General features: G+C 33.2%; 1 protein-coding gene across 2 annotated transcripts in view; it reads right to left on the minus strand.

The window, feature by feature from the left end:
* Window positions 1-20,447, minus strand: part of NIPBL (NIPBL cohesin loading factor) — a 170,948-nt gene that overhangs the window by 45,940 nt on the left and 104,561 nt on the right. For both annotated transcript variants that reach the window (XM_016224049.2, XM_087815303.1), the window contains exons 11-20: window positions 16,796-16,978; window positions 11,739-11,936; window positions 11,418-11,489; window positions 11,234-11,323; window positions 8,726-8,829; window positions 5,655-5,741; window positions 2,944-3,175; window positions 2,023-2,174; window positions 1,384-1,464; window positions 873-973 (exon numbers count right to left, since the gene is read on the minus strand). In XM_016224049.2, the coding sequence (XP_016079535.1) occupies window positions 873-973; window positions 1,384-1,464; window positions 2,023-2,174; window positions 2,944-3,175; window positions 5,655-5,741; window positions 8,726-8,829; window positions 11,234-11,323; window positions 11,418-11,489; window positions 11,739-11,936; window positions 16,796-16,978 (1,300 nt within the window). The remainder of the gene's footprint in view (window positions 1-872; window positions 974-1,383; window positions 1,465-2,022; window positions 2,175-2,943; window positions 3,176-5,654; window positions 5,742-8,725; window positions 8,830-11,233; window positions 11,324-11,417; window positions 11,490-11,738; window positions 11,937-16,795; window positions 16,979-20,447) is intronic.

Below are 20,447 nucleotides of genomic sequence, written 5' to 3' on the forward strand. Positions count from 1 at the left end.
TAGGTTTAATAGATGTTTATCAATATACAATTACTCTAAAAAATTAAGATTAATATAATTATTTTACAGCAGACAGCCTTGAAAGCAACCTAATTCTATACACTAGATCAACACACTTAATTACTCAGGAATATTATGATAGTTATGATAATGATTAACTACGACAACAAAGACAATAATGCTGACCATGGCAGTGGATAACATTCCTTAATTACTCTGTGTTTAGGATTTAAGAGCATTTAACCTTCATGTCTATTCTCTATACTGCTGTTAGGGCAATCTTTCGACTCTCTTTTAAAAACAGTCTTTAGTGGCTTCCTACTATATAAAGGATTAAGTCCAAGTTCCTTATAGTATGGCTTATAAAATCCTTGAACTGGTCTGACTCCTTAGAGCCAATTTCCTATGGCTCTTCTCACAGACCAGTGGTTCTTAACCAGGGATGATTTTGCTTCTCAGGGGACATTTGTCATTGTCTGGATAAAATTTTGGTTGTCATTCATTGGAAGGAGGGATGTTGCTCTTAGCATCTAGTAAGCAGAAGTAAGGGATGCTGCTAAGTATGTCACAGTGTACAGGACAACCCCACCCCCTCCCTGCACAACAAAGTATTATCTGGCCCAAAATGTCAATAGTACCAAGACTGAAAAATCTTGCAACAGATCTTTACACTTGAGAATCACTGAACTTCTTTAAGTTCCCCAAATGTTCACTGTTATTTCACACATCTAAGCTATTCTTCATGCTATTCTGATGGAATTGCCTCTCTTTTGTTTGATCATTAAAATAAAAAAAATTAGAAATGATGAAGAATATATAATGGCTACAATATAATGGAATTCTTTACTATACTTGGCCTTTGCTATAATTACCTGAAGTTCCTTAAACTCCTCTTGCTAGTTGGTAGTCTTGCAAGTGAAGTAAAAATTTCTTCCAAAATTAACTGCCTATGTTTTTCATATCTTGAGAATACCTGTTTAGTAATTAGAAGATTCCAAATTAAGTTTGTTATAATTATTTGAAAACAGAAATACTATAATGTGATAAAAAAAACATAACCTGCCATTTAAATTGAAAATGTTTTCAACATTTTAACTTTCCTTTCATTAATAACATTCTTATAGAAGTCAGAGTATGAAAAGTAAGACAAAATTCAAATGAATTTAAACAATTCTGCTTTCATAATAAGTATAATAGAATTACTAACTGGAATTTTTTTAAGTATTCAGAAGTGCTTAAAATCTAAGGCACACTAAAATAGTCCTAATATTGACATGAATCTATGGAAAACTCAAATCTGCATTAATTTTTGCAAGTTTGGATGAAATGATATCAATATTTTCCTGGGGGGATAAACTAAAAATACCAACTGATTATACTTACTGCAGTGACTAACTTAATGGCACACAATTGTAGTTCACTGACATTTTCCACAAAAAATGGTGTTATTCCCATTGACGATACCTGCACACATATATAAAAAGAGTAATAATTAGTATACATATCTAGTTGATTTCAGTAACATCCTACCTTACTAAATTCTAAAACATTCACAAACTGACTGGACACTGAGAGGCCATTTACTTCCCCCTCATTAATCAGCATCTAGTTCTTTCTCTGATCCCTTTCATCCTCAAACACATTAGCACATACCTTCCTTCACAGCTGCCATTCCTCTAATCTCTACCTTTTGGATTGATAAATGTCACAATATAAAGAAACAAAAAGACATTGCCACCATTCTGGATGAAAATATCCTAACATATTTTTAAGAAAATAATTTATCTTTCAAAGAATTTAGAGTTTAGAATTTATACTACATTCGTTCACCTGTCTCCTGCACTAAATGTTTCTTTTTAAAACTTCACTGGAATTTATTTCAACTTAAGATATACTCTGCATGAAAAAACTAACACAATGCTGGTATTACTAACAAGTGAGCAAGGTTATATTGAACTCAGTTAGACCTTCCAGTTAAAATCATTTGGTCTATAAATGTAAAAATGTTTCAAAAAAACTTACCTGAAGAATTGTTGTGTCTGTGAGGAGTTGTATCTCTAGCAATTCTGATAAGCTGCTAACAATGTCACAAACTTTATTATAAAGCATTACTATTACTCTCTGCTTATGTGTAGAACACTTTGCCCGTTTTGCCTTTGAACTTAATAAGCCTCCTAAAAAATTCAAAACAAGGAATATAATTTTTAATAAGCAGTAATAAAACTGTTTTATTACTGAATTAAAAGGACTTATTTTCCCTTACATAAAAATACAAGCTGGCAAATAAAGCTGGTTATTTATTAAGAAAGAGGATTACTCTCTAGGTATTTAGTTAGAAAGTAAACATTCTTTTAACAATACTGTATGGCACATTTTAGTGGCTATTCAATTCTTGTATCTAAAATATTCATCTTTATTTCTGTTTTTTTAATTGTAAGATTATAAGATAGTAAGATTATATTACCCTTTAAGTTAATTTGCAATTATTCAATAGGTAACTAAATGTAGGCTATTCATGAACCAAGTTTAACATCTTTTCAACTATATACATGTTAACTATTTCACTGCTCATTTATAAAGGTTAGAAATAAAAGAATATATATTTTAAATTAATCCATTTGTAGATAATTAATATTTTGGGAAAACTTAAGGGGAAGTGATAAATGGAATCAGAAGCTAGTATTATCTGAAATTTTCTCCTGACCAGGAGAAATTACTTTATTATACATAAACAAGTGCTAAAGAAATAACTAAACAATACTGGATTAATTAAAAGCTTTATATTCTAGTCAAATCAAAGGCAGTGTTTATTATAATCTATGTAACCTAGTAATTTTTATGCCATTTTTAAGTCATTCCATTTTGACCCAACATGGTAAAATTATATAACAGGTAATTTTGGTATTATACTAAAAAACTATTAATATAAAAGGGCAAACTAACCTCCATGAGGATCTAATCTGTAAACAGGATCATACTGAGGATAAAGTGTATTCTGCAAATGAAATTTAGTGTACTGTATAACTCTTTCGATTACATCCTCAATATATACAGCTTTTGGCATGTTAGGGGATGTCATGATGTTGATAGTTGTAAGACAGGCATCTGCTGATTTTGTAACTCTCTCCATAATAAGGTCTCTCCATAACCTTTCTTCTTCTTCAGTATCATTATTCTATAAAACAGCACAGTGTTAATGAAATAGAAATAAACACATTTATACCTTAAAATATAAAAAAAATTATATTTGATTTTCATGGGTGGAAAATATGGTAAGAGTTTTGATGTGTGTATATTCTTTAAAGAACATTAAGAATGAAGTAAAAATACTTATACTACTTTGTTTCAACATACATTTCCTAATTTAACCACTAGATGACACTCCAGTGACAAAGTTAGAGTTACCTTCACCTGTGTACTTTATCTAAATCTAAGATTTTTTGCTAAAGACTATAATTATATACATATAAATAATTTTGTGTTTGTGGTATAAACATTATGATAGTAAAAAAAAACTTTATAAATTCTGCTTGCTGTTGTGAGAACAAAGCAAAAATTAACAAAAGGTAGAGCCTTATTTAAAAGTAGCAAAATGTTACTGACTCAATCATTCCTAACACCCGTTTTGCAACAATATTGTATTTTTGAAACTGAGATTAAAAACAATGATTATGCATACTACTGAAAACTATTTATTTTCTAAAATGGATAATTCAACATCTGACTCAAGACCACATTTTAATTTACACATCAGCAGCCTGCATTATAATTGTGTAGGGGTGGCTTTTAATGTTACTTACAAGGTAAAAACCCTCTGTATCACATCCTTAGTTATGAAATATCAACTTTAGATTCAAGAAATATTGTTATATGCACGCTATTCAAAATTTATACACTGGGAAAAGGAATAAATAAAAGCATATTATATGTAAAGCAGAGAGGGGCTTTCTAATTACTAATGCCTAAAAACTTGATTACCTTTTCCCTAATTTTCCAGCTTTCTTTCATTTTACTGCTTACACACCTACTTAAAAATAAGATAAAGTAACTTTTCTTTCATATTAAAATTGATGTTTGGAAGAGTCAGTTAAGCAGGTTCATCATTTGTGCCAAACATTAAGACTATCTACAACATATTAAACAGTGCTAAGGTTTTCAGGAATGAAAATAATTTCATTAAGGCTGAATCAGCTAGCTTTCCAGAACTCTAGATGCTTGATGATATTTATCACAATTTCTTGCTAAAGTATTTTAAATAAAACTTGTAGACTAAAGATGGAATATATTGCCACTATAGGCTTCTCTAAACCTTTTGTTTCTGATTCAAAAAGTAATCTAGAGGAGGCATTGGAAAAATATGGATATACTTAATAACCCATTGAAATAGCATCTGAGATTATTTTTCTACTTTTTTATTCCATGTAGATCACTTGGCAATCCTGTGGCTTCTGAAAACATCAAGAACATTTCCCTCATGAGATAAAATCTAGTGCATGTATGAAATATGCATAGTATGTATTTACATATGAAAATGGAAGTATATATATCAAAAGTGTTAACAGTAGTTATTGATGGACGGGAATATGGACCTTTTTGTGCTTTTTATGTTTTGGAAAATTTTAAAAGTCAGAATATTCTTTAAAAATAAAGAATATTCTTTCTTTACCTCAAAACCTTTCCCAATTCTTATCTTTTATATTAAATACCTATAAATATTAGTGTTTCTATTCATTAATGAAAGATACCAAGGTCAATTTGAGTGCACATATGATTTTGAACGTCTGCTACAATGCTAAGAAGGCAGATCCCAGGCAATGTACTTTAATCGGTTCATAAACCATTATACTATGTTGCCATTGCTTTTAATATAAACATACTAAAATGTAATCAGCTCCAGTTAACGTTATTTTGAGAACTTAAAATTTACCAGACATGGTTAAGGACTTTACATGAATTGACTTATTTAAACCTTTCAACAACCATTTGAGCTAGGTATAAACGTGGCATATAAGAAATGTTTTAGGATACCTTAGGAAATCAGTGTAAGGTTTCTAACCATTTTTCCAAAGGTCAAGAAAAAGAATTACTATCTACTATCATTTCATAAATGAAAGGACATTTTAAACACACACTTATGTAAGGAAGAGCATAATGTAAGATTAAAGAACAGTCCTTTAAATGAATTTGCATCTGTCATTATTATTACTTTATGTCAAAACTGTGAATTGACAATATGTAAAATTATTATATTTTTAAAATATATCTTTACTGATTTCAGAGAGAGGAAGGGAGAGGGAAAGAGACAGAAACATCAATGATGAGAGAGTCACTGATCGGCTGCCTCCTGCACACCCCACACTGGGGATCAAGCCCGAAATCCAGGCATGTGCCCTGACTGGAACTGAACCGTGAGCTCCTGGATCATAGGTCGATACTCAACCGCTGAGTCACACCTGGCTGGGCTGTAAAAGTATTTCTGAATTGCTAAAAGTGTAACTCTAACAGCAATGCTAATACATGTAATTAGTAAATGGTGGTAACAAGTTCAAATTAATGAAATTTGGAATTTTCCCTATAAATCAAAGTTCCTATGGAAAAAAAAAATATCTTAACAATAGTAAGGGTAAAATTAACAATATGGATTTTAAACTTACATGATTTAACAAAGTGGAAAGCTTTGAACCATCCTGAATATTCTTCTCCAAGATATTTAGGACTTTCACAGTTTTGTCAGTGGAAAGCTAAAATAGCAACAGAAATTACTGTATCCATCATTGGTACAAGTTATAAATTATTCAAGAAACATTCTGTACAATTATCCCCTTTAGGCTATGAAGAATATAACATTACCACCCTCTTGAACAGAAAAGAAACTTTCCTACCTAGATCTCTACTCAAGTCTTAATTATGTAGAGAATTAATCACTTGTTTTTGAAACACTGAAGAGCAAATACAGAATGGGCACATGCATGCTTCTAACTCAACTCTTACTATATAGCTACTCAAGACTAAGTTTGCTCTGATGCTGGGCCCCCTGCTTTTGCGCCAGTGACACTGAACATGCATGTGAAAAACACACAAACGATTTCATTTGTTAATATGACTATAACATGGCTTCCATACTATAATGCTATTCAGAAGATGTCTTAAATTCCAAGATAGTATTTTCAGTAAGAGAAGCATAAAATTGTAAAGAGTTACAACGTAAAATACTGCTTTATTTAGTAAAAAAATCTTTATAATTTTTAATATCTACTATTTCATTTATTAAAAAGATTCTTCCTCTGTTCAGACAAACTAGTAGTCTATTTAGAGGTTCTGCCAGGATGCAACTGTTATTTATATTTTTTTTTACTGAACAGGTCTTCTCTTAGACTCCTAGCATGCAGCTAGGACTCAACCAGATCAGCCAGAAGAGTCAAGTGGGAGGATCAATAGAGTAACTCATGCAAGTATACTTTCATCATTCATGCTGGATTATGCTTTAGATATTTTCACAACAGGTTAAACTGAGACTTTTCGTGAACCTTTGATGCTTTGAAAATACTCAGCAAATTCAACTTTAAAACAGATTATTAGTTACATGTAATTGTGGAACTTCTGAATTAAAATCTAAGATTGGTATTGGCAACTTAGAAAACTGATGCCATATTCCTATACACAAAATAAACCAACATATCCTTACTGCACACAGTAATAGCAATGTAAACAATAGCACATTAATTCTTGGTTAACTATGTGACGTCTCTCTCTTTAAAAATCAAACTCATGAGAACCCTTCTGCACTATTGGTGGGAATGTAAATTGGCACAGCCACTACGGAGAAAACAATATGGAGGTTCCTCAATATATTAAAAACAGAGCTACCATATGATCCAGCAGCTATGTATCTGAAGGCAACGAAGACACTAATTCAAAAGGTATCTGTACCTCCATGTTCACTGCAGCATTATTTATAGTAGCCAAGACATAGAAGCAACCAAAGTGTCCAACAATGAATGAATGAAGAAAATGTAGCATGTATGTACAATGGAATAATATTCAGACATAAAAAAAGAAGAAAACCTTGCCAATTGTGATAATATGGATGGACCTTGAGGGCATTATGCTAAGAGAAACAGGTTAGACAGAGAAAGACAAATACTGTATGATCTTATTTATACATGGAACCTAAAAAGCAACAACAAACAACTGAAGTCACAGGTACAGAGAACAGACTGATGGTTGACAGAGGTAAGGGGTGAACAAAATGGGTGAAGGTGGTCAAGAGGTACAAATTTTCAGTTGTAAGATAAAAAATAAGTTCTAGGAATGTAACGTATAGCATGGTGATTATAGTTAATATCATATTGTACAGCTGACCCCTGAACAACATAAGTATTAGGTCTGCCTATCCACAGCACAGTCCAAATATGCATATAACTTTGGACTCCCCCCCAAACTTAACTATAGTCGGCCCTTCACTGTGAATTCGACAGTGGTTGAAAACAGTATTTTTGATCCAAGATCAGGAATGTAAAAATACTATCTTTGATCAAAGGAGGTGAAACCTGAAGATACCAAGAGCTGACTGTATTTACTAAAAAAAATCCATGAAAAGTGGACTTGTGCAGTTCAAACCAGTGTTGGTCAAGGGTCAACTGTATATCCGAAACTTGTTAAGTAGAATTTAAAGTTCTCATCACAAGAAAAAAACCACTGTAACTGTATGTGATGATGGATGCTAACTGGATTTATGTTATGTTCATTTTGCAATATATACAAAAATGATGTTGTATAACTGAAACTAATATAATGTTAAATGTCAATTATAACTCAATAAAACATCAACTTTATGGCACATTTATTATTTGGAATATAGGCAATATATAAGTGAATAAAAAATGAATAATTATTTTAACCTTGGGAAAACATCAAAATATTTTCCTGTTCACTTAAAAATTATGAAATTGAAAAGGTAAATACGTTTATATTATTTAGAATAAACTCTACAGGTAAACAATTTTTTATTAATTCTCTTACTATTCTTGAAGGAAAAATCATTATCTCTACATCACAGACTAGGAAACTTAGAGTAGATAATTTTGTGCAAGAGAGCGCCTGATTAGGAAGAGACAGGATTCATTTAGAAATTGTGTTTGCACAGGAACCATGCAGTAGTTTAGGGGGTGAATGGTGGCTCATAAAGATTATGGGAAGCAATTCCTTGATGCTGTCACTGTTGCTTGATGTTATTATCAATGAAAAAATATCCCACTATTTCATTAGTGCAATGAGACTACTGAGCAACAGAGACCTCCTAGGAAAGACAAATAAACAGAAGTTGTTATAAAGCCTATAGGATTGAGCCTATGGACTTAATGTGTTGAAACTGTAGCTTTACTCTTTCACACTGTAAATGATTAAAGCAAATGTCAAAGAAAAATTTGGTGTACTTCTGCACTAAAATAATCTAAATTTTTGAGACAATGAAAAAATTAAGAAGTGAAGAAGTCCAGGCCAATGCCTCTTTCAAGGCAATGATTTTCTTTAGAATAATTTGCAGAATATTTCTTTGATTGAAGGTATATATTTTAAAGAAATAATTCAGTTAGACTCTCAGAAAAGCAACCATGAATTTTCTTTGCATTATTATATTTGTGTAAACTTTGCAATTTACATTGAACACTTTAATTTCAAATATCAGATATTAAGTAAATTCATAAATTTTACTTTAGTAAGATACCTTATCCATTATACCCATTGCTTTAATTTTAGCAGATTCACTGCCAAGTTCATTAAGCTGATGTTTTCCTAAGAGCAGTTCCTGAGGAATTTCATCATCATCACCTGAAAAACCAAACCAAACAAACATAAAAAGTTTAGGTAAAAGAAATAGCTCTAAATAGTAAGCTTAACTTTCAAATAAAATTTCCGGAACACCAAAACTTATAAAACAAATTAAACAACCACCTAAGAGGCCTCTGTAAACCTCAAAAAAAGCCTGAATGAAAGAGGACAGGGGTTAAAATTAGAGTTCTGACTAAAGTGGGAAGAGGAGATAAGTTATCTTATCTTTACTACTTTGGACATACCCTCAACCAAGCTTTCTGCCCCAGAAGGCTAACCTGTACAGACTACATCAACAGTCTCCCATGCCCCCTGGCTTCTGTTTGGGTTCAGCCAGTGGGGTGCCCAGTCAGAAGATCAAAAAGGAGGAGGGAGAGTGAGTGAGGTCAGGGTATTTATTTATATCCCTTATACTCCTTCCTTGCAAGTTCGCAAGCTGCCCAGTCTTTGACCAAAAGGTTGCCTCTTCAGCTCACTCTACAACTTGTTTTCCCCTACTGAGTAAGTTCTGGTAAGTTCTCTTTATCCATGTTCCTCTGGGTGTACAGATAGTAACAGTTCCACGACTGTAAACCCTGGGTTCCAGCACTATTCTGCCCCCACTTTTGTAACTAGTCTCTTTGTAAATAACTCCTCCTCAAATTATCCTCATGTGAGAGTGCCAGGTCTTCCAGTGGGGATCTTAAATGACATGGAAGACAAAGGTTTCTCAGCACAGAATTGGAAATTAGAAATGTACTACTGATACTCTAAACCAGAGGTGGGGAACCTTTATTCTGCCAAGGGCCATTTGGATACTTATAACATCATTCGAGGGCCATACAAGATTATCAACTTAAAGATTCGCTATGAAAAAAGCTCCTAGATTTACTGAATTTCAAAAGTCCCACCTGCGGTTGTCTTGGCAGGGCCAGACCAAATGATTTCTAGGGTATATACGGCCCGAGGGCAGGATGTTCCCCATCTCTGCTCTAAACAATGGGAAATACATTAATAATACTCAGGCAAATAACTCTCACAAAACAAATACTTTTAAAATAAAGGGTAATATACCTTTTGTGGCATTTTCAAATACATAAACTCGTATAAAAATTATCGTATGCAATATGGCTTTTGTATAAATTAGGTACTAGTGTTTGTACCAGCTAAAGGTGGCATAAAATTGTTGAGAGTAACTCTAAACACTATAAGCAGTACTTTATATAAATTTAACATTTTAATATAGTTATGATCTTTACATATTATTATAAAATATATGCCTATTACATTAATTTTGTCATATTGTAATTGGCTTACTATTCTATTTTCCATCTTAGACTATGTATTACAGCAGGTCCTTGAATAACTTCATTTTGTTCAACATCATTTTGTTATAATGTTAATGAGAAATAGAATTGATTCCTGGCAGCATCCACTGTCTGTATGGAGTTTTCATGTTCTCCCCATACTACATGGGTTTTCTCTGGGTACTAGAGTTTCCTCCCACCTCCCAAAGATGTGCATGTTGGGTTAATTGGAGTGTCTAAACTGTCCCAGTCTGAGTGAATGTTGGGGTGTGTATGAGTGCACCCTGTGAAGGAAGGGCATCCTGTCTAAAGTTGGTCCTGCCTTGTGCCCCGAGCTGCTGGGATAGGCTCCAGCCACCCACAACCCTGAACAGGAATAAATGGGTTAGAAAATAATTATTTTACTTGTTTTTATTAATCTTTCTTAAATGTATGTATAGCTCACATTTATTTCAATGTTTAATATTAGAAGTGCTTTGGGTATTTAGAAATTTGGTGATGTTTTTGTGACCAGAAATGTGACACAGGATTTTAACTCTTTTCTATCAATTAGTCTATGGTAAAATTGGTTTCATTATACACTGTTGTGTTTGAAGCCACAGTTTCCAAGAACCTATTGAGGACATTAAGTGAGGACTTACTGTAGTTAAAGCCAATGGCTAGGGTATTTATCTTTGCATCTCTAGCACTTAACATACCACTGACAAACAGTAAGTATTCAATAAATATTAGCTATTAGAATAAATGAATAGAGTAAATGAATAGAGGGATAGGTTCCTATTTTTGCATCTTTGCTCATATTAGGTTCCCTCTCTAGGGTCTATTCAAGTCTCATCTGCATAAAGACTCCCCTAATTACTCTAACTTATGGTAGCTACACTCTCAAGACACATAAGACACTATTGGTACTTAATTTTATACTTGATTTTTATACTAAAGTTTTCAGTTTCTTGATAACATAGACTAGACTCCACAGCTAGATTTTAAGTTTCCTGAAATCACAGACCATGCCTTTGTATCCACTAGAGTAAGTGGCAGAAAGCTAGACACATAGGTAAATAAATATATTTTAAACTGATTTTATATTTACAGATAAATATACTTTAAAATTATTTTACCAAATGCAGTAAAATCCATATCTTCTAAATTATCCAAAATATTCTCTATAGAGGCTGTGAATCTCTTAAAAGTTGAAGAATCCATCATTTCTGAAACACAGAAAAAGAAAAAGATTATTGTGTCCACACTCCAATTAGAAAATGGAAGCTGAAGAATATGAATAAAAACGATCTAAAATGTTACCTTCAGGTGTTAGTTTTGGTTCATAAGCTTTCCTCTTCTTCTGTTTTTCTTTTTTCTTCATTTTTCTAGCAACTAAAATGGACAAAAAGAAATACTGAAATGCAGGAATGACAACTTAAAATATTTCTATTTTTCTAGTTTCTTCCATTAAGTAAATACTTAAACAATAATTACTGCTGATCCAAACTAAATATGTACTTTTGTCTTGATTACAAATTAGGAATTGTTAATTTAGTGATATAAATATCAAATATTCTTCAAAGATAAAGCCCTAAATTTAAATTGTCTTATGTAAGAAATCCGTTGACACAGATGAATTACCCTCACTAAGGCTGGGAGGAGGAGAATAATCTTCCATGTCAGTATCTGATGGACTTCGGTTTCGATAACGACCACCACCTGAACTCCTTCTTCCTTCATGAGAGTGGCCACTTCTCCTATGATCCCCAGAGCTTCTTCTGTCACGTTCTTCATATTCCCAAGCTTTATCATCATCTTTTTTATGTCGTTTCCTAGAGGCTAGAAGCAAATCCCCATGACAAAAAATTTACCTCATTTCAAAAAACTATTTAAACTTGTACTTTACAAATGAACCTCGTGGGGGGAAAAATCTACATTAAATGGGACTATGAAATTATGAGTCATTCTGTTTAACTAGAAATATAAATTAGGGTATAGAAATAATATCACTTATTTTAGCATTACCTATCTAGAGTTGAAGATTTTTACATAAACTCAGTTTGCTAATAAATATAGATATGGATGTTGTGAGAAGCCACACTGTTCATTTCAAAGAGGCACTTAGTGTCAGTAAAGACAGTATCTAAACTTTAGGATTAATTAAGGCATGTAAAACAATCTTTACCTAGGATTTGGAAGGAAAACAGAAACACCTTGAAGCATTTAAATTCTTGATGGGGATCAGGGTTTAGGGGGAAAGTAAACTTTTGAGAAAGTGTTACAGAATATGGGTAACTGTGTATACAATCAATTAACAGCCAAATTAAGCCCACAATTTAGCTATAAATGCAACAGACTCTGATAACCTAACATTACAAGCCTATAGAGATAGAATAAACCTGCATAGTTGTAAATACTCTTATGTAGCGTAACCCCCCAAAAATGTATACACACACTTTGAATTATAAAGGCAGTGTTCATTAAACTACATTTCATTTTCAAAACTGAGCTATTAGCTGTTAAGGTGTGTATATATTTTTTGGGAAACCTTGTATAGTGAATTCAGTTCTCTAGGAGTATGCTTGCTTAAGCCCCAAAAGAAAGCTTTTAAGCTTATGCATGCTACATAAGCATACTTATGTATGTTACCTTGAATCCTTTCCCCATCCTTCCAGAGTTCTAAGCATTCTGCTAAAATCACCAGTACTGATAGAAACCTTTAGGCAGACTGGCAAACAGATTTCATCTGACACATCAATTCTGATCAACTGGTAATAGCTGCCTAGAGAATTATGTTGAGAATTCTGAGCCCTGCGACAAAGCATCATATTTCAGTAAGAAAGACTGATTAGAAGTATCTGTTCACTGAGAGCTTGAGGGCAGTACAAGTGACAACTAGTTATCATACCTGCTCTAGGGTACAGCACCACCAAGTTAAAACCAAGATAGAGAACTGATGTGTCCTACATCTTGGGATCATACATTGGTTGTTGTAGTGACCACTTGTTGACAGTGAAATACCTCCTCGTCTGTTGATTTAAATTTGACTCCTTCGCTTTCTTGTAACTGGCTTCTGTTCTGACTCCCTACCTATGATCAATATCCAAATATTTAAGACAAAACTCTTGCCTGAGTCCCTTACCTGGCTTAGACTTAAGGATGCGAACCTTTGGTCCACACACTCTATCTTTATTTGTACCCGTGTCTTTGTGTGAATAATCAATGTCCATATCCTGGCTAATAGTACCCTTACATGCTGCCCCAGCTATTCCTATTCAAGAATCCAATTTGGTTTCTGGTTCCGGACCCCCCTGTCCAACCTACTGACAACATGACAGAAAAAGATATTTTTGCTTCCTCTTCTTTGTGGTTATAGGCTTGACAGAGCAAGACGGTTCATCAAAAAGGACAAATGTAAATGAATGTACTTAAATCTTCAATGATTTTCTTCATGATTAGGCATAAATCTGACTATAAAATATGTAAGAAAGAGGTAGGATTTCCTCCCCATTTATGATTAGGGTATGCCCCAGTACATTCTCTCAGTGAGGGGCTGCCTTATATATAAATATAAATAGGTGTGTGTGTAGGCCAGAGAAACAGGTCATTTATGGATATCATTCACTAAATGTTTTTACAACAAGTACTAAAATACCTACCAAATCTAAGGAATGACAATTAACAAGCAAACTTGGTCAGAAAGTAGTATTCTATGACCTCAAATATGACCTATTTAGTCTTTTTGAATTTCAATTAATTTCATAACAAATCCATTTCAAGTATTCAATTCTATGAGAAAATGCTTAAAAAATCTTATAGTTGTTAGCAAGTACATACACTACACTGTATTGGTGGTAATTATCAGGCATTGGAAATTTTTGTTAAAATTCATTAAACTTTAGGCTATTTGGATGAAAATGGGATAGAAATTAGGGAAAAAACCCAACTCCTATGATATAGTGATGCAACAGGCTATTAGGATCCCAATTAATTATGACTAGCTTGTTCTTTCTGTTTCTCTCACTACCCTGGAAGTAGGGGAGGAGCTTAATACAGGGTGGGGCAAAAGTAGGTTTACAGTTCATATGGAAAATATAATAATAAATAATAATACAAGAATAAACTCTGTTTTGAATACTCATTATAGACCTACTTTTGCCCCACCCTGTAGAGAGGTACATAAAATATGACTTGGTAGTTTTCCACCCTCTCTTTACAAATTTCACCTATATCTCTTTAGCTTCTTATATCTCTCCTCCTCCTTCCCCAGACCTTATATTTGTGCTATGACTTCCATATTTGTGTGGCCTAGCTTTCAAAATTACCCTTCAATTCTCCCCCATCTCCTTCAACTAAACTATTTCCATAGTTTTAGATTTTTGGGAAACCAGTTTCATTAAACTGCAATAGAACTTTATGTTTCTAAAAGTCTCTCTCACGCCTGGCTGGTGTGGCTCTGTAGTTGAGCATCAACCTATGATCCAGGAGATCGCAGTTCAATTCCCGGTCAGAGAACATGCCCAGGTTGCAGGTTCGATCTCGAGTAGAGGGTGTGCAGGAGGCAACTGATTAATGACTCTCTCATCATTGATGTTTCTATCTCTCCCTCTCCCTTCCTCTCTCTGAAATCAATAAAGGCATATTTATAAAAAATAATAATTAAAAAAATAAAAGTCTCTCGCTCTCTCTAAGCAGTATAAGCTTGCTACTTATGTTCATACTACTTCTATATTTTGTATTGCACTATATTTTCATGATAATGTTTTTCTTGTGGTATAATGACAATTTGATTGTCAACTATCAATTATCACTCAAATCAGTGGCCCCAGAGTTGACTTTTCTTTATTATTTGTACAGAAATAAACCAAGAAAAACAGGAAACTGCTCTGAGACCTCTTGAAAAACTCAGAGAAACTGAAGATCAGGTTTTCTAATATTAGTTTTCAATATACTTGATGAGCATAGATATAATGGGATCCAGCACTTTCAGATGAAACTATGTGCTCCCCTAAGATGAGACAATAGCTCTCATAATAGAAACAAGGAAAAGAATAGTGGCTGCATTCATGACAAACACTAGATATGTGTGGCTTGCTCCCCTGTTTTACACTTCATGGGCATTTCTGATTATGCTGTCCTTTCTACTTAACTGTGAGGAAGCTTTAAAATTCTCATCAGCTTACTAATGCAGGAAGCCACTCTCAATTAACTGGAGTTAAAGCATGATTTGAAATCAATCTACAATTAAAGAACTTCTCCTTTTTAGCTATTCCCTTTAGAAATGAGTGATGTATTAGGGGAGAGAGGAGGAGTGAGGAAGAGGCATGTATATAAAGGGGAGTGAGTTTCTGGACCACGAGAGCTCCTTTCTCTTCTTTCTTTCCAGAGCATATGTTTCCAAATGACCAAAATGTTTGATTATAATAAAAAGTACTAACTTTAGCCATCGAAATATACTGCATGTAAATACATCTGATGATAATACAAATGATAACAATTACACATATAATTAAATGTCAGATTAACTTTGCTATATATTTTATTTCAATTTTAAAACTTTGTTCAGATTTGTTCAGTATTCATAATCTAATGCTCATAGCTCAAGAGCTCACAATTTTAAGACGATCAGAGTAAATGAACATTGATTAAAAACTTTGGAGGTGAAGGACTTCCATCAGCAATATACATTTAAAAATGGCAGCATGCATCTGTCCTTCCTGCCCTTGCTTATCACACCTCAATCTATGGACACTAGGTAGAAAAGGTAGAACACACTGGTGGTCTTCCCACTTCTTTTGGTCATAATGACTAAGTCAGTTGGCACACAAGTGAAGATCTCCCACAGTCTGTTTCCACTGAATGCCGTTTAAGTCAAACAAGGTTGCTGACCCCTCTTGGCTAGGCTCAATTCTCTTGCTCCAGAAGAAGGAAGATAGGGATAAAAGAGAAGAACTTTTCAGTGGACCAGTAGGAAGACAGGCGAGGTATAGCAAGTCTAGTGCAAAGACAGGTGATCACAGTGTTGTAGAGAGGTAGCTGTGTAGTGAAGAAGCCAGCTCTGGAAAACAGTGAAACAAGGGAGGAATTCCAGGACACAGCTGGGCAAAAAGGAGAAGCCAGGACCAAACCACACAGATAATCGGCTAATCCATTCATAATTTAGTGATAGTATGGTTTTAAATATTTTTTCGCCTGGCTATCTCCTACGTGTCCTTTAAGACTCAACTCAAGTGTCACCTCTTCCAGTAAGCGTTTCCTAACCCCCCCAGTATGATTTCTGGTGCCAATTCAATGTACTCCCACAGAACCCTGGATTTACTATTATCACTTACTACAACTGTTTACATTCCCGCCCCCCATTTGAATGAAAGCTCTTCAAAGATGGGCCACATCTTCTTTGTATTTTTATTCTCAGTGCTTAGCATCTGCCATAGTAGGAGCTCAACAAATGTTTGCTAAGTGCTTATATACACATATGAGTTATCTGACACTAATTATAGATTAAAAATTTTTTTCTTGGTGCCAACTGATCTCATCTTTCACACATTTTTTTAAGTAAAAAAAAAACTAAAAAATCTTGCTATCTTATTAAGAATTAAAATCACTGTACTCTTGCTAACCCAAAAAATTATAAATGAGACAAACACATCAATCTGCTTTTTAATTCTAAAGTAATAATAAAGTTATGTGATACTTACATTCAAAAGTTCCATCACTATCATTATCTTCATCTGAACTGATTTCAGCATATTTCGGCTTTTCATTAACTGTGCTACGCTTGCGTTTATTCATTTTCACACGTTCACAAAGTGGCATGGTGGATTCAATCTCTGCCAGGAGTTCAGGGGGTAATTCTTTTAACACTGATTGATCTATACTACCTATTAATGAAAGGGAAGAAAAAAATGTCAAACTGAAGATAAAAGGGAAATTGTAACTAAATTACCACAATGAAAATAAAATATATTTACAAAAGTTCTGTAAGTCACTTTTGTATTTTAATAAAACCCATTTATATTTACAACTAAAACAGTCTTAACCTTAAACTGATAATGCAATTTTTATACATATTTCATTATATAACTTTAAAATATGATAATAATAGGTAGTTATATCATCAATTTTTGACATAATGCCCTCTGAAAAAGCTTTCTGAAATTAGAGATCCACTGGCATTATCAAGTGTATCTGTGGTAAGGTAGGGGGTACACACTGCACCTTCTTGGTAGCACCCAGATTTGATTTATAGAGATCTGAAGCAGTTATTTTGAAAGTAATGCTATCCTTTAGTATAAATGAGAGGAACTGGAGGACACTTATAATGTCCTCCTCTTCCTCTATGATCTTGGTGGCCATATATGGTGGCTGGCACAAGAGTTTTATATGCTTTTACCTATCAATATCTATTTGAGAGGCATGATAATGCTTTTAGTATTATGGAGAATTTCCTCACCAGAAAAAACAACATATGCATTTAATTGAAAATAATAGAAACATGAAAGGTAGGATAAATAGAACAAAAATATGAATGTTATAACTGCAAATAATAAATTCAAATCTGTTATGAAATAAATTTATATTTTCCCATGAAAAAATAAAGGCAGGATGAATATCAACATAATACAACATAAACTATTAACATAATACTTGTTACCTAATCATACACACATATACACAAACACACAAACAGTTGTTAGGAAGAAATAAATTATTAACATCCTGTTGAGAGCTAAAAAATAAAGCAGCAAAATCTATTTTTAAGGACATGTTTTTGATGACTATTGAAGACGACAATTTTAACTTTACTTACCCATGAAAATCTTTAAATGCGAGTATAAAAATGATGTCTTACCTGCTAAATTTTAGGGACTGGGAGCAAAGAGTATCATACTGGTTTATAGCAGGGAATATTACTAATCATATAATCAACATAAACACTATAACATTCAAATGATAATAGTGCTTATGTAAAGAATAAAAATAAATCATGAAAAAAATAAATGGCTACTGATTAAGACAATTTCAAAGCCTCAAGAATATACAATGCTAATAACTTAAGAATATTAACCAAATTATTATTCTCAATGAACGAATAATCATTTTTTTATTTTTCATGAAACTGTTACTCAACATGATAAAGGAGTTATTTCAGTAACTTTTAGTCTCCCAGCCTTTTAAAGATATACAAAGTGCCCTGGCTGGATAGCTCAGTTGATTAGAGCATTATCCCAACACCCCAAGGTTTTGGGTTCAATCTCTGGTCAAGGCCCACACAAGAATCAATGAATACACAAATAAGTGGAACAACAAATCAATGTTTCTCTCTCTCCCTGCCTCTCCCTCTAAAATCAATTTTAAAAATTTATAAAGACATGCACAGCAACAATTTTACTCAACAAAGATGTAATAACAGTGACTGGTAATATTTCAGAAACTACAATACTGAGAATCCTGACATACTGATGTTGAGTATCAAATGTCTGTGTAATTTGCAAATTCTGTAACATTTCTTTGTATTGGCTTTCTTAATTTAACTGTCATTTATTGGTGAGGTCCGCTTTTTAGAATATTGGCAGATTGAAAAAAAAAATCAACTTTAGCTTTGGGTTGTCAGTCTTTTCAGTCACAAGGTAAACAAACACACTCCACATCTTACTTAAAAATCCTTAATGCTTTGAATACCTCTAATAAGTGGTTTTCTTGATGGAAGGACCATGTCCTTTTGCATATATTTTTCCCTTTCCATATGACCTATAATAAGTATATATATATATAATAGTTAATAAGTGCTTCCTGATTACCTAACTTTGTGGTTCAATTCCTTATGTTCACTTACAGATATATATCCTGTATAGTTTCTGAACTGTTATATTTTGTAGACAAATGAAGAAATTTCCAAACTTTTTTTTTTAATAAAAAAAAAAAAGGAAATTCTTTTTTTGTCCTACCTGAAACATTTACATCCTTTTGGTTTATAGATTTGGATAACTCAAAGTATTTGGCCTTTAGTTCATCACAAGATTTTCTTAAAAAGACAGATTTACCTGATTTTGTTCTTAATTCCCATTCACAAAGAAATACTGACTTGACACTAATATTCCAGAATTAAAATTATCTTGCAGATAAATATGCCTAGACAATCAAGGTTTAAGATATGTATTGGTACTTGTATTCTCTTCACTGGTTTATTATATCCCCAGAGTGAAGACTCTGCTCTCTTCTCTTTAAAAAAAAAATTCCTCATAAAAGCCAAACACAGAGAACTTGTGTCTTATATTTGATAAAGCAGGCATCACACTTTATTCAGTTTATTCATTATATTCTACCATCCCTTATTCCCTACATTAAAAAGAACACTATCGAATTTAAGAGCTATACTATTCAAATTAAAGCTTCAGACAATGGAAACCAGTCATGTTCAGAAATAAACCAAGAAAACTCACATAAACCTCAATTTTATAAGCCACAATAAACATCTTAGACAAAATGTAGTTCAGTGACAATTCTTTCAATAACCTACGCATATTACAGAGGAGCAGCATAAAAAAAATCTTTAACTTCAATCAGGGACAAAAAAACATTCAGCAGTGCAGGTTATCAATCTGCCCCTCTTGTGACCTAAGTGAGTTAACATGGTTTGAAGATATCTATTTTTTGGTGTAAACAGTTCCTAAATGCAAGCCAACTTCTTTATTTGAAGCCACTGATAGGAAGAGCATAGTCCTGATGACACAGCCTTGAAAAGGGACAACATTCAGGTTGCAGAAACAAAAGGAGGCAACATGAAGAGAAACTGAAAGAATAAGGAGTTAACCTACGTGAGCAAGACATTGAATGTTTTTCCACAGAGAACCAAAGGTTACCTAGCCTGATGGCAGAACTTGGGGTAAAGAGGAAGATGATGTACTGGGGATCAAAATCCACACTGAATATAGGAACATGGAAGATTGGCAACAAGAGTTTTGAGGTCACAAAACACTGACCTCAGAGGAATAACTCTGACATGTATATTTTAGCAATTATTTCGAAAGAGCAACAGCCACCTAGAAGAAAGGAGATACCACTTTCTGGTGCTAAGGCTCCTTAGTGGGGGAAAATGAAGGGACTGAAATTCACATCATCTAAAACAGATGTTAAGGGGGTAATAAGAAGAGGGGTATGTTTATAATTGAGGAGGTGGAGGTCTTAAATGAAAGAAAAAGAGGATGGGGTAGACTACATCTTCTGGAAGAAAAGAGTCAGGAAATAAATAATTGGAGGGTTTTTTTGTTTTTTTAAATGGTTTAGGATAAATGGAAATGATGCATAATAAGATAATCCAGTATAAAGTTGCCTTAATTTTGGTAAAGA

Source organism: Miniopterus natalensis, chromosome 3 (genome assembly GCF_054644295.1).
Source record: "Miniopterus natalensis isolate mMinNat1 chromosome 3, mMinNat1.hap1, whole genome shotgun sequence".
NCBI classification, from domain to species: Eukaryota; Metazoa; Chordata; class Mammalia; order Chiroptera; family Miniopteridae; genus Miniopterus; species Miniopterus natalensis.